Here is a 16,599-nt window from a genome sequence, read left to right on the forward strand (position 1 = left end):
TGCCCTGACTGCATAGGGAAAATATTTCTCCTCAAAGCGAGCACTGAACTCATCATAAGTCAATGTCATCCTCTCCTCTGGGGTGGTAACTGACTCCCACCACTGTAGTGCATCCCCAACCAGCTTGAAGGTAGCAAGCATTTGCTTCTGCACCTCCGTGCACTGAACCAAACGAAGATGACGCTCAATGTCCTGTTTCCACTGGTGAGCTGTTCTCGCATTGGTGGAGCTTGAGAACACAGGTGGACTCCCCTTTGTGAAAGAGATCCTAGCTTTTCCCCAAGAATCCGTTTGAACCTCTGGTGCTGGTAATGGTGCCGGCTGTACCTGAGGTTGATTCTGAAGTGCAGTTGTTACCCCTGCCTCTAGAGCCTGAGCAATAAGGTCATTAAGGTGAAGAGGAAACTCTGGATTTCCTCCCTGATCCCCAGTCTGCTGAACTTCCTCCTGCTCCTTATAAAACTGACCTTCATCCTCCTGACACTGCCTACGGGCCGCTTCCCTTCATTGCCGATTGTTCCGTCTGGTTCTTGCGTTAGCCATTCTGTCAACACAGAAAAACAGACATCAGCACGATTAAACCGAACCGTAAAGAATACAATGAATCCTAAACTTAAGCTCTAAACAATAGAGAACGCTACGCGGAAGTCTTATACGATAGAATCCTAGAGACACTTGAACCTGAAGTGCTCTGATACCAACTGTGGTACCCCTCGGATCCGAGACATGGGTTGATCAGGCCCAGGCCCAAACCCCGAGGGATGTCAAACAATTAATATGTAACCGAACACAGAATACAAGATAAAATACGAAATAAAAATAATAATAAGCTGAAAGAATCTAGAAATACAATCCTTTATAATTAAATACTTAAAACCTGATAATCCAAAACTCCATAAGTTTACAACTTGGGAATCCATCCATTAGACCCCTTATTTAAATTCTCCAAACGATACTGAAATAATAAAAATAAAATCCAAAGCTAACATAGAGAAAATTCCTACATAATCGGAGGAGTGAATAGCTGTATCTGCTCTGCACGTCCAAACTCTAACCCTGGAACTGACGAGCACCTGAAAAATAAAGAAATGGGTTAGGCCCACATGCAAATCCTGATCTACTACAATCCAAACAGTAATCCGATACGCAGATACATCCTAGGAAGACTCAACAATATCTAGAGTAGTCTATATATATATATAGTACACACTATAGGACGCTCGCTAGTCCAGTAGGTTTGTCTCAGCCTGAATAGAAGGCAACATGCGAATACGTACCCTAGGGTGTGCATGAGTACCTAGACCTACCAGGGAACAACACCTATGTCCAGTTATCCATCCTAGGCGATATACGCACCCTAACCATGGTCATGAGACTCAAGCTCATTCCACGGCACCGTATAATATATATATATAAAGTCCGAACTCCTCCTAATACAATATACCATCCATCTGTGTAGTGGTCTGATATATGTATAACCAATCCATCCTGAAACCATAGTAGGTCATTCAATTCATAATTGATATGACACATGTAGGTGATGGACTTAACCTTTATGATTAATCCATACCTTAATCCAAATTTAGGTAGGCTTAGTGTCTGAACTAATTCGTACCTAGTATGACATCATCCCATACCGGTGCATACCATCCTCCAGTTTACATAGTTAATAACACAGTATATCTATTTATTAACTACATCCCAGAATAAGCATAAATATAGTTTAGCATGTGTCCAACCAATTTATGCCTCTAATATAACATTTAGATATCCCATTGCAGTTCTTTATAAAAATAAAAGACTGTACACTTAGCTCCTCCAGTTAGCGTAGTTTGACGAAAACAGTATCAGATACTAACCAACCATACTCCAAAATTTGCATAAATATAGTTTAACATGTATATAACCAAATTGTGCCTCCAATAACAATTTTAGAATCCCAGTTCCAATCCTTTAAATTGACAAATCAAGATTATACAATTTATCTCTCCATATAATACCATAACTGATGCGTTGTATGTTAGTTTGTAAACATCAGTTAATTTTAGCTAAGAACACATATATTTTAACAGTCATATGCTCTTAACATAACTAACAATATGATTCATAATTTAAGATCATGCAATAAAACCAATTGCTAAAACAATAAGTAGCGTAATGTAAATATTTAACCATTCACCTACGAGCCCTCTATTTAATCTTAAATTAATTCCTATCCTCAATAACTAAATGTGAACTTGCTTCTTAACATTATTATAAGTCTCAAACACATATTTACAACATTCAGTAGCTTCAAACAGTTTTAGAAAATTCAATTTCAGCCAAACGAACCACAAAAAAACAGTTTCTGGACCTTTTAAGAGAGAGCAAGCTCTAGAAATTAAAAGAGCCTGCTCTTCTTTTCTTCAGAGCCGGCTCTCGGCTCATTAGAGCCGGCTCCACAACATCCTAGAGCCGGCTTTACCTTCTAGGAGCCGGCTCTAAGGGGTTATAAGAGCCTGTTCCCTTTTCCCCTTAGCAGCCTCGTCCGCTTCGTCGTCTTCTCTATTTTCTGTGAGTACCAGTTCTTGTAGAAATTTTTAGTGCATGTTTTAAGGCCTAATTTAGTTCCAAATTGATTGTAAAACAATGATATATCATCAAACTAGAATTGAAAACAAAATACTACACAACGAAGCCAAATTACAGAACTACAGTTTATTTACTATCTTTCTGAAACAACGAAGAACATGTTCAATTCCATGAAGTTAAACATTGATTAAATATGCATAAAAGTTATAATTAAGCCTTAGTTTAATCCCTGGAGTCTTCCTAACCATGCACAGAACACAGATTAGAGAGATAGAGAAGAACAAGACTTGCCTTGAGTTTCAGACTTTGAAACTCTAATTCCACAGTTTATATAGTCTTCCTTGAACTGCTCTGCCAATTCCCTAAGTTCACGCTCTGTTTCTTAGCAGCCCTTGGTGATACAGACGTAGCTTTATGTTTTTTAAAACCCTAAACCCCAGTATGTACATGTATATATAGGCTTCAATTTACCAAATCCTATTCCAACTCTGACTATAAGTCGGCCAACGATAAATCCTAAAACCCTAAATTTAGATAAATAAAATAATTACACCGTGAAAAACTTCAACATTTAAATTAAACCAATTAAATTAAGTCAATTTAAAAACAACGCATTAACATAAAAATGAAAAATACTCAATTAATCAATTCAAACAAAACCAAAACCAAAACCAATTAAAATAACAACTAAATAAAATCACAATTAATTCAAACATTCCAGCAAGCAAATAATCAATTAAATAAAATAAAATGCAATTAAACAAATAAATAAATACCAATTAAATACATGTCACATAGGTAAACAATTAAATAAAATAATTAAACCAAATAATCACCCAAAAATACAATAAAAATAATAAATAAATGCCGAGACTATCCTTTTAAAATTAGAGGTATTACAGGATTCCCGAGTTATATTTTGGAGGATCAGTTGTATCAGAAGAGTTTATTAATTAATGGAAATATATTATGAGGTTTATTGTTAGATTATCATTTTAGTTTCTTGTCAGTATTTTATTTATTCTTCTTTATTCTTTTGTACTCTGTGTTCGTTTATTGCCGATTTTGTTTTCGATATCCTCGGGTATTCGGGCGTGGGCGTGGGCCTGGCCAACCCGCATTCGGGAATTCGAGGGTATCACAGTTGGTATCAGAGCACTCCAGGTTCAAGTGTCCTTAGGAGTATCTTTCATTATGTGACTTCCGCATTGCGTCTCTTAAAATTTAGAGCCCGTATTAGGATTCGTTATACTTTATTTATGGTTTGTTAGGAGGAGATGATGTCAATTATATTTTGTAGTCATAGAATGGTTGGCATTAGGAAAAGGATGGGTTCAAGGCGAAAGCGATAAAGACCCAAAAGAGTAAAGGAGTACGTTATCGATTTCATTGCCAGAAGGCAGAGTTAGGGATCGATGCTTTAGGTTCATTTGGCGTTACTTTAAAAGTATAAGCCAAGGAAGGATTTAGGTGTACGTGATAGGTCATATCAGGGCCAACACGATTTCAGTTGATCTTAAAAAGGAAACAGGCGAGGAGTAGGAGCCGAAAAGGATCGTAATGGAGGAGATTTATGTGTATCCAATAGAGAGGGTACTAAATCTTGAAGATGGATGATCGCGCGAGGTGATCTGAATTGCTAGTAGTATAGCGAATGTTATTAGTATAATTGGGGTTGATTAATCTACAAATAATTAAGCTTTCTTATCATCTCTAGAAGAGGTATATAAAAAGTATTGTTCAGGAGTTTGGGGATCGGATGTGTTTTTATCAAAATAAAATACATAATTTTTAAATCACATACAAGAGGGCATTGATATTATGTTGTGATGTTCTAATTCGCTTTATAAAGCCAAGTTAGACAGTTTACATTCCGCGTATAAGAAGGATGAGGGTTAAGCCCTTGGTATCTGCTTAGGCAAACATTTGTGTTTTTAAGCTATGTTTTAAAGGATATGTTTCGAGGTTGGAAAATTATTTACGAAACTATAAAAGGAAAATTTGAAACAATCTAGTAAGGTTGATTTCAAAGGAAACTGTCTTTTCTAGAAAGAACGATATCCTAAGTAGGAGTATATTTTGTTTTATTGTGTTTATCATACGTGTTTTATTTATTTGTTTATTTATTTATTTATTTTGTTAATTACTCGGGATTTGGTATGTGGTTTAGTTGGGGATACAAGTGTGTGATCAGCTAACTATTGTTTTAATAACATGGAGTAATAGCGCTATTTACGCTAGATTTGTGAGCGTACGGTCGTAGGATTTGGTAGATACACATAAATCTAGCCAATCTATTGGATATGGACATGTGTCATTATGGTGTATTTTGGGATGGGATAATTAAACCATCACTACAAGTCAAACAATTTAGAACGATTAGTTTGATATACTTTACGTTAGGTATGGATTCATATCATATTATGACGCTATGATATTGGTGGTTGTTAATGTTTCGATATGCGTGAGGTAGTGGTAAATAAAGATCACTGTAATGCCATGATGATTTATCAGAGGTGCTGGATTTGCTAAACTTCTTGAAAATTTCAGAAGTTGTTATTAAGTCAGAAGGAGGATTTAGTACTGGATTAAGTACTTATTGGAATGACATCGAGTGAGGATATGAGACTGAATAAATATTCATCAATAAATTCTTAATCAAGAATTTATTCAAGGGGGTGTGTCATTAGGAGGAATTTGCCGGTGTTGCACATGGAGGAGGAAACTAAGTCTCTTCATTTCCATAAATAATATGGAATTATTTTTTTTTAGTCAAAATTTGCAACAATTAGCTATTGTTAGGAAATTGATAACTTATGTAGAGGATGGAAAGATTTCATATTCTTTTGAAGTTAGACAAAGAAGTCGGATTGTCATTAACTTGTCTTAAAGAAGCAGTGTGTGTCAAAGACAAGATGGTAAGACCAAACACCTATATAAAGATGAGGTGCATGGTATGTATAGAAAGGTCGTAGTTTGTTGACTTTTGTTGAGTTAAAGTCATATTTGACTATTGATAAATGGAATTACCGACTTTCAATATCGGTAAGTTTATCACAGATCAGTGGTGGATAGATTTAGTTGCAGAATTTGCTTTTGAAGATGCTCCAATTTAAACAATGGGTACAGACGAAAGCTGGTGGTACCGGATTAACGATACTTTATGCAGACAAATTGGATAGAGGATGCAATGACTGAGTTTCACAACTTTTAGTTCTTTATTTATCCTAGTGGAAACATGATGCTTCACGGTATGAAGCAGACGTTTGGAGGACAGGCAGGAGGAGGGACATAATGATTTTGTCTCCCATTGTAATTTTTATTAGATAGTCGAGATGGACCATCAGAGATCACTAGATCATTTACAGCTATTCCCTATATTGAAGTGAAAATGAGAAAGCATTTTCTACGGATTTAGTTGAGGGATTGCTGACTTCGCACAAGGGTCATGATTCTGGATGGGATATTGGTTGACTGATAAGTTAGGTCAGCTTAGTTCTTGTCTATTTCGAACTGGTAGGACTTTAGTTCATACGAATAGAATGGATCACAAGACGGTTTAGATAGATAGAAGTGGTGATTCACACTTTATATCAAGTTCCGTCTGGTGAAAGCAATTATGGAAGTGGATACTCTTAACAACCGATAAGATATTTAAATCTTTCGGTTCGTTGATAAGTTATCAGTTGAATGTATAGCAGGTGTAATAATAACACTTGTTATTACCAAGGTAGTTCAGGAGGTCAATTTTTAATATTGGAACTGACCCTAGAGAAGGAGTTTAAGGTACTGGAGGAGAGTTAGTAGTTTCTGTAAATAGTGATATGACGGTCGAACGACTAAGATGGAAATTTATAATTTTTCTTGGTACACCCAAATGGTTAGAAGGTACATCACGACATTAAATGTCAGTTTTGGTGAACAGGTACGGATAGGGACGTGTATATAATGGCCCTAAGTGTAAAACCTGCTATAAAGGTGGAAAGTTGATCATCGGATATCATAGGAATCTTTAGCCACTTCCTATAACAAATATGGAAGTTGAACTAAACAGGAGTGACGGTCCGTGGGAAGGATCGACATTGATTTGGAATTTCAATTTTTCATATGGAATCCGAGTGGTGGATTGAGAAAGATCGCTTGAGGACATAAATTTGAGTGATGCTTATTTTAGAACTTCATTGTAGTTCTATAGTTCAGTGATAGTGGTATTATAACATGTGGATGTCCATATTAGTGGATACAAAGTGTTATTTCAAATAAACTTTATGAAGATTTTGGAGCAGCAGCTCTACTTCATATCTATAGACGGAGGAATTAATCAAGAGATTAAATTAGACTATAAAGGATATGTTTGAGGTGTATATCCTAGATTTTCATGAACAATTGGAAGTGTTTACTTCACTTGTCGAAATTTTGTCTATGATATTGTTGGCACAAGGAGGTTAGTGTGACAACTTTGGAGGTTTTATATCTTTCACAATGCATACCTCTGATTTGTTGGTTGGAAATGGAAGTAAGGGTTGTACAATCAGACCTCGACTTCATTTAAAAATATATTAGAAAGAGATACTTTCCTTTGTATTTAACTGCGCGCGGTTGGGAGGCGACAGTGGGATGTTGTAAATAGTTGAACTCGTATACTAGAGTTTTTCTATTAGGAAGTAGTTTGCTCGTTCTATTTTCCATGTAGGAAGAAAGGCGATTTTTGGAGAAAAGGTCAGTTTTACTTATTACATTGACTTTTAGAGGATTGTGTTTCGAAATTGAGGCAGTCGCCTCTGAATTAGCGTTACCAAATTATTAGCGTTGGGTGCATAGGAGTTTGTGCGTATATTTTATGGCACTTGGAGGTATGTAGATCATTCCTTTATCGACATGGGAGGATTACGTTGATATAACTTACGCATCGTATGATTACTGTGTTTCTTAAAATATAGGAACCCTGTATACCACTTGGTATATTGGAGTTAAGTGGAGCCCTTATAGTGAGGTTGCGTCTACTTAAGAATAGGAGGATGTTTTTCGCTCACAGTTTCCAAGCATAATGGAAAAAAGTAAGGGCGAATTTCGAGGACGGAATTCCTTTTGTTAGGGGGGAAGAATGTAATACCCCTAATTTTAAAAAGATAGTCTCGGTATTTATTTATTTGTTTTAATTATATTTTTAATTATTTAATTTTAATTATATTTTTAATTATTTAATTGATTATTTAACTAATTGCTTATATGTTTAATTGAATTAGGTATTACTTGATTATTTGATTATGTATTTATGTATTATTTGTATTTGTCTATGTGTTAATTGTTTAATTAGATTATGTGCTTAAATGGTGTTTTGATTAATTGTAAATTAAATGATTTCTTTTCTTTTATTATTTTATTTTTCTTTTATGATTATGGTTAGTAGTCATGGGCCAACCAATTGGGTCTCATGGATTACTTGGATATGAGGTTGGATGTGTATGGATTATTACCCATGGATAGTTGTGTATGTATATATATAGATATTATATATATATATATATATATATATATATATATATATATATATAAGGGAAAGTAATTTATTAATTACTTTTATGATAACTTGAGTAGTAATATTTAATCTGATATATATGTTTTATATTTAAATAATAAAAATATACATAGATTTGATACGTGTTATGTTTTAAGTTACTTTATAATATTATGGTAACTTAAGTATTATTGGATAATCCATTAATAAATAATGGAATGATAAAGATATACATAAATTATATACGTAACATATTTTACTTACCTTTTTAATATATATAAAAGGGAAAGTAATTTATTAATTACTTTTATGGTAAGTTAGGTAGTAATATTCAATCTGATGTATATGTTTTATATTTAAATAATAAAAATATACATAGATTTGATACGTGTTATGTTTTAAGTTACTTTATAATATTATGGTAACTTAAGTATTATTGGATAATCCATTAATAAATAATGGGATTTGTATAATTTATTTATTTAATAAAGATATACATAAATTATATACGTAACATATTTTACTTACCTTTTTAATATTTTTTTTTTTTTAAGTTGACTTGGATTGGGAAAATGGTTAGGGTTATTTTATTTAGCCTATAAATATATAGCTATAGGTTGTAAAAGGGGGTTAGAAATATTCACGTGATATATTCTAGAGAGAGTGAATGAGGAAAATGAAGGAAGGAGGAGAAAAATCCTGTAGAGAAAAGATCAAGGAAGAAGAAGTTTAACTTTTGATCCGAAAGTTTAAGACAAGTTCTCCTTCTATCTCTTTCTCTTTGATTCGTGTTTCTGTACATGCCTAGGAAATTTCAAGATTTATTAAACACATAAAATTAAATAATTATGCATGTTTAATTGGATTAGAACATAGGTTTTATGAATTTGGTTCATATCTATTATTGTGTTATGAATTGATAAATGCATGATTTTGATTTGATTTTTGGTGTGAATTTTTATATGTTTAAATTATGTATTTTTCATATCTGTGGAATGATGGAACGTAAAAACATGCCTAAGATTCCTGAACATTAAATAGGAACTAGGTTTGGGTTTAAATAAATTTAAATGGACTCAATCATAGTAATGCTTGCTATTTGAATGTTTTAAACAAACGAATGGATTTAATCTTTTAATATGTTTTAACAAATGAGATTAAATGTGTAGGATGAATTGGATATGGATAATGTTTATTTGACGGTATAATAAAATATCATCATATGTATAAGATTCAGTTTATGTATGACATAGGATATAGGAAGCTTAAATAAATAATAAGTCATTCTTATTTTGTGATAACTTGATATCATATTATCATAGTTATTTCTGGATTGTTTGATGTATTTCCTTAATCGTTACATAAATTGTTGGATTGTGTGGTTTAATGCACCGGTATGGGACGGTGGCATTCTAGGGACAGATTAACTTATCAGTTAAGTCCTACCTATTTTATATAAGGGAATGAATTAACTAAAATGTTAAGTCCTACTTATATTCAAGTCAGGTCAGTTGAACAAGTTGAATGACTTATAGAGGATTAATTTATTATATAAGGGAATGGATTAACTAAAATATTAAGTCCTACTTATATTCAAGTCAGGTCAGCTGAACAAGTTGAATGACTTATGGAGGATTAATTTATACTGAATAGGATGGTTACTAGATTTTATATATATAAGTATGGTGCCAAGATATGAGCTTGAGTCTCAGGATCAGTGGTTAGGGTGCGTATATCGCCAGGGATGTGTAGCTAGATATAGTGTAGTTGTGTACCCTGGTAGGTCTAGGTACTCATGCCCACTATATGTGCGTTTTGCATGTTGTCTACTATTCAGGTTGAGACAACCCTATAGTTTAGTGAGGTTTCTTTATTGTGTATATATATATATATATATATACGGACTACTAGTTACTGTTAGATTGACTAGGACGTATACGTGTATCAGATCTCTACTTGGACTGTAGTAGAGTAGAACTTGTTTGTGGGCCTGACCTACCATTATTTTTCAGGTGTTCGTCAGGAGTAAAGGTTGTTCGCGCTGAGCGGGGATCAGTCTACTTCATTCTTCCGATGCTATATAAGAGTTCCTTTATGATTCAGTTTTCTGATTTAGACAGTTATTGCTGTCATTTGTTTAGTTTGAATTTTCTAGAGGTCCATACAGTATGGATTCCCAAGTTGTATTTTGGATGATCAGTTGTATCAGAAGAGTTATTAATTAATGGAAATATATTATGAGGTTTATTGTTAGATTATCATTTTAGTTTCTTGTCAGTATTTTATTTATTCTTCTTTATTCTTTTGTACTCTGTGTTCGTTTATTGCCGATTTTATTTTTGATATCCTCGGGTATTCGGGCGTGGACCTTGCCAACCCGCATTCGGGAATCCGAGGGTATCATAGAAACTCAGGCCAGAAATTGGTTACTCAGGTTTGAGTTGTGACTTGTGAGTTGGACCGCCATAATTGTCAGCCAGGGTTTGCAATTCACTTACTAGGGTTATAGTTTGAATTCGTCATCGAACAATTTTTATATTCACAGCCTTTAAAGATTTAAGGAAAGGGTCATCTTATAAAGCTCAACTTGCGTGATATAAATGTTATTGTGTAATTAGTTCTAATATAATCAATTTCAAGAGGCCATTACTATGTGCATTGATTAAAGTTGAGTGGTGAATTGTGAGAATGTGGCATGCGTCTGAGAGCAGTCACTTTATGTAAATTTATACTAAAGGTTACGCCTTTATTTAGTCTGCTCTCATCTCGCTGTGTAGGTGGGTGGAACTCTTAGGTAACAGCTTTTAGCTACAGCAAGTTTATTATGTTTACTTATGAATTAATCATCATTTGTGTAGCAAAGTGGCTCACATTTAGAAATACCTCCGCACATTCCAACTCTGTGATTTATGTGAAGCTAAATTTACCACACCACATGTTAAAGTGATTAGTGTACTATAATACTCCCCCTTTCTTTCAGATTCTAGTAACGATCAGAATACCAGATGACATAGGAAAGGACCTGAAAAAATGAAGCATAACCCAAAGAAAAATTAAATGATGCAGATTCTCATGAGACACAACTAGGCTTTGTTTATCTATAACATCCATCTAACTCAGGAAAGGTCTAATGGGATCTCCATACGTAGCAAAATATGCTGAGACAAGTTGAATTCATGTGTGCAGTTTCTGGATTGTCACCAAAATTTAGTTCGAGGAGCTAAACTGTTCATTTTTTTTTTTTTTTTTTTTTTTTTTTTTTTTTTTTTTTTTTCAATTGGATGCTTTATTAAATGTTATATATGGACTAGTGATTGAGTAGATACAGCAAGTTGCTGTTCATTAGCCATATCTTTTGCTTTCAGCAACTAACTTAAAATATAACCTTTTGCTTTCAGGTGACCACCTTCCATTATTTGTTCCCAACTGATCTGAGTTGCTTTCTGCAGATGTGATGTGGAAATAAAGCTTTTGTATTGACTTGGTTCTTTGAGTATTCATCTCATGATTATAAATGTTTGTACCTCGTTACCCTAAATTGGGTGATTCCTTCGAATTTCGGTAAATATTTACCCAAGTTATAGACATTATATTGTTTTTATGATGATGAGGTTTGGGTTTTTATGATGATTTGCTAGACTAGAAAGTAGAAAGAAATTCGATCTTGGATTTGTCTAAATCTACCACTGAACAAGAAAATGTTAATATGTCTTTACCATGTGATATGCTGTGATAGATTTTATGGGAAGGACAGTTTATGAAATATGATACTATACTTTTGTTGTATATAATTTTCACTTTATTTAGTACGTTAAATTAAAATTCATTTCCTTACGTAAGAGTAACAAATGATTTATAATTATTTAAAAGGAAAAAAAAAAAAGTGTATTTGCATGTTCTAATTTTTCAAATTCTTTATGAACCCTAAGTAATGATAAATACTGTGACGCTAGACTAATTGATGTCTCACATAATAGTAGGTTCCTTGTCACGACAGGTGGATACTCTACTACTTCTGTGGGAGACTTGACTGTCTGGTGTCACAAAATTTTTGAATTTTTCATACAAACTAAAGTTGAATTCATCCAAGGCCAACCACTCACAAGAGTGGTGTCATACCACATACAAATGAAACCATCAATAGCGGGTGAGTTGATTTTCCCGTTATCTAAATAAAATATATATATATATACACACACACAAATTAGTTTTTTTTTTTTTTTTTTCCTATTTATTTTTTTAAATAGTAAAACAAACACACACTATTTTGTTCGATTCTTCTTGAGTTTGTGAATATATGTATAATCTTACAAAACTAAGATAAAGACCCATAAAAGCTAAGGCCCTGCCTGAAGCAAAATTTCTAAGAAACCATTTAATTTTAAATCCATGGTAAAAGCCTGCCCAAACTAACCCAACCCACCTACCAAACTAACCCAACCCACCTATAACTTTTATAATGAAGTAGCCAAGCCCATCATCCATTTTGTAATTAGGTATATATCGTTAACCCAATCCCTTCTCTTTATAACTCACACACCCTAGCCTCGGCAGCAAGCTAAGAAGCCGGCGACGAGTCAACGACGCAAAACGAACCGGAAATCACCGATCGGAGACGACAACACTGACAACAATCCTTCACCGCTGAAATTATTTGATTTCATACTGTATGTCTCTCTATCTCTCTCTATTTAAAAAGTATCTCTCTCATACTGGAATGAATATACATCTATACGCACATACATATATGTATACACAGATTGTAGGTTTTCGTTTTTCATTGTTGTATTAGCGCTTTGGATTAGTTTGGAAACTGCCTAGCCCTTTTTCATTTTTTCCATCGGATAATTCAAAATCAGATAATTCTAATTTCTATTGGATCTAATGTTTAATTACTAACTGGAGGTAAGCATGATCCCAAATTTGAATCAGTTCTCCATAGTCTGATTTTGGTTCTGGCATGTATGATTCAATTATTCATATTCTGTATCTGCATTTTTTTTTTACTTCTATATAACTAATCCACAAGACTCAGATCTATTTCTACTCTGATGTTCAAGTGTGTTTTTTTAGTTCCTTAAATTTCCATTTGTTTAATTCCTGAAAATCTAGGCAACTAGCTCCTGTGATACATTGTAGTTTTTGGTTTTCATCCTCGGCCTAACATGGTAATCTGTGGTTTGGTCTTTGTATATTTGAGTGTTCTTTCGATAATATGGTGATTAGTAATGGGTTTTCATGATTAATTAAATATTTGTTGTTTTTTCGTCTTTGATAAAAAAAAAAAAATCTGCTTGGTGAGAGAAAATTGGTTGTGTGTTTTTACTTGTGAGAAAATGGAATAAATTTTTTTGGTACATGTATAAAACATTGTACTTCTAACTCAAGGAACATCATTTCATGAGATGAAGACTAGCGAACATTCCATAGCTAGTTGCAAAATCTATGGTATGGTCTTTGTATGTCTGAGCGTTCTTTTGATAAGATGGTGATTAGTAATGAGTTTTGATAATTAATTAAATATTTGTTGTTTTTCGTCTTTGAAAAAAATTCTGCTTGTTGAAAGAAATTTGTTTCTACTTGTGAGAAAATATAATAAAATTTACATAAATAACACGGGCCTTGGGCACATGTATAAAACATTGTACTTATAACTCAAGGAACTTCATTTCATGAGATGAAGACGAGTGAAACATTCCATAGCTAGTTACAAAAACATATCTTTGGGAAGTGTTTTTAAATCTTGAGTTTTTTTGAATAGTCAGAGAAATTAGGGGCCCATTATATGAATGGAAATCATGTTTGTTAAAATCCTAATCCGGATCGTAGAATTTTATGATCCTACTATTCCAATTGCTAAATCAATTTGGATCACGTGAAGAATCATTGGTGGCAAGGTCGGAGTAGGATCAGAATTAGGATCGTAGAATTGTTTCAGATCCTATGATCCTATTAACTTGTTTCATTTTGTTCTTTTTCTGGATTTATACGGGCCTACAAACTCATTTTTGGAAAAGAAATTTAAGGCTGTTTAAGTATTATGTCCTACATTTTAACCTAGTTGAATTTAAGAACAGAAAACAGAGACCCATCTTAAAAGCTAGGCACTATCCATCTCTGAACTTCAAAAGTATGACACAATACTTTAAACAATATCTGTATTTTGCTTTATTCTTCTTGATTTTTCTTTCTTTTCCAAAACAAAAAGCAAAGAGAGCTCAATTTTCTCACCTATTATTTGCTCATTCTGAACAAAAAAGAGATACGGTTTTTTCTCCTCTATTCTCTCAACGTTTCTTCTTTTTCTTAACCTAAAAATAGTCTTTCCAACAAAATTGCTAAAATAATTAGGCAACTGAATTGCTCTCTCTCTCTCTCTCTCTCTCTCTCTCTCTGTTGTGTGTTTTAAGGCTTTGCTTAATTGCTTATGCGAATTCTGCTTGCATTTTATGTTCACATTCTTGCATAGGGGAAATCAAGAAATTAGTTTCAAGTGTTTGTCATGTTTCTTACTCTCTTAGTCTTTTATTAATTGAATTTTGCTTGAATGTAGATGACGTTTTATTTAACCTTACTCTTTATCTATTTTGAAATTATCTTTATTTAGATAGCTAGTTTAAGTTATTTTATAAAAGTTATATAGAATCTTACAATCCTCAATCCGACCCTACGATCTTGATCTTATGAACCCTCCATCGATCCTACGTAGAATCTTGATCCTGACAACCTTTATGTCATGTTTTAAATATTGCTGACAGTTTACCTCAATTGACCACATTATGAAGATTGACATGAACTGGTAGTTTCCCAGTAGGCCTTGGATCTTGACCTAAAATGACTATTAAGAAGATTCAAACCTAGTGAAAATGATATCACATCTTAAAATTGTTTGTCCAACGTCTTTAATATGTTATGTGCAAATTACAGATTTCGTAGTTGGTTAAAATTTTCAAGGCTAGTGATTGTAATTTGACATGATTCAGTGGATTTAGTAAAAGTGGTTATGGTGGTTACCAACCACTTAAATATAAACCTGGCATTTTTTTTTTTTATTGGGAATCATACTCTGTGTGTTAGTTCATCTATTCAATATCGTTTGTGGAAATACTAGGATGATGCTTCTAAACACCTCAAAAAATGGTTGTAGAATGCTCTTGGATATTTATCTCTGGAACTGATCTTTTATTACTCCCACTATGATAAATTAGATGTCTCGAAGGTACGATAGTCGTACGACGATCTTCTCCCCTGAAGGTCGTCTATACCAGGTTGAGTATGCAATGGAGGCCATTGGAAATGCAGGGTCTGCAATTGGTATATTGTCCAAAGATGGGGTCGTCCTGGTAGGTGAAAAGAAAGTCACTTCCAAACTCCTTCAGACCTCAACCTCAACCGAGAAGATGTATAAAATTGATGACCATGTAGCTTGTGCTGTGGCTGGAATAATGTCTGATGCCAACATCCTTATCAACACAGCCAGGGTCCAAGCTCAGCGCTACACTTATGCTTACCAAGAACCAATGCCGGTTGAACAGCTTGTTCAGTCTTTATGTGATACTAAGCAAGGCTACACGCAGTTTGGTGGGCTTCGTCCATTTGGTGTTTCGTTCTTGTTTGCAGGCTGGGACAAGAATCTTGGTTTCCAGCTCTACATGAGTGATCCCAGTGGCAATTACGGTGGTTGGAAGGCCGCAGCAATTGGAGCAAACAACCAGGCTGCACAATCAATGCTTAAGCAGGACTACAAGGATGAGATCACAAGGGAAGACGCCGTGCAGCTTGCTCTGAAGGTGCTCAGTAAGACGATGGACAGCACGAGTCTTACTTCGGATAAGCTTGAGCTGGCTGAGGTATTTCTCTCTTCTGGAAAAGTGAAGTACCAGGTGTGCTCGCCCGAGACCCTGAATAAACTGCTAGTGAAGTTTGGAGTGACTCAACCTGCCACTGAGGATTCTTAAGTTGTGTTTTTTGTTTTTGGGATGTGTCTCTGGACTAATGTGCGTTTACTTTTCAATCTCTTAAAGTTGTATGGTTTCTATGATTTCACAAAACCTATAATTGATTTTGCTCTGTGACTGATTGCCTGCAAGAGACATGATTTATATTTAAATCAGGCATTGGTGTAGAACTTAGCAGAATCTCTCTATTATAAAATGTTTTATTGGTGGCATTAGTCTTTTGTTGTCATGCTTTAAGCACAATCTGAAGGTTTGAGTTGTTTTTTGTTTTTTTTTTTTTTTTTTTTTTTGGGTGGGGATACAATTACATCGTTACAAGTTGGTGTATTTTTAAACAATGACATCTCATCTCCTTGTTAAAAATTAGAGGTGTCATTAATTTAAATTATAAAATATCAAAACTATTAAAAAAACGCTTTTAACGTTATACACTCGTTACATTACACCTCTCTCTCTCTCTATATATATATATATATATATAAATATATATAGGTTTGGGTGGTGGATGCCGTGAGCGGTCCGGGTGTATGGTGGTTTGAGAGAAAATTTGGG

At 33.9% G+C, this 16,599-nt stretch overlaps 1 protein-coding gene across 1 annotated transcript; it reads left to right on the forward strand.

The window, feature by feature from the left end:
* Window positions 1-12,598: 12,598 nt before the first annotated feature.
* On the forward strand, window positions 12,599-16,262 carry LOC132275197 (proteasome subunit alpha type-4). Its single transcript, XM_059776615.1, has 2 exons — window positions 12,599-12,756; window positions 15,298-16,262. The coding sequence occupies exon 2, from the start codon at window positions 15,298-15,300 to the stop codon at window positions 16,045-16,047; it is 750 nt and encodes a 249-aa protein (XP_059632598.1). The 5' UTR covers window positions 12,599-12,756; the 3' UTR covers window positions 16,048-16,262.
* Window positions 16,263-16,599: the final 337 nt, after the last annotated feature.

This window comes from Cornus florida, unplaced genomic scaffold (genome assembly GCF_030987335.1).
Source record: "Cornus florida cultivar Cherokee Brave unplaced genomic scaffold, ASM3098733v1 CherokeeBrave_3.0.0_Hap2_Chr09, whole genome shotgun sequence".
Classification (NCBI taxonomy): Eukaryota; Viridiplantae; Streptophyta; class Magnoliopsida; order Cornales; family Cornaceae; genus Cornus; species Cornus florida.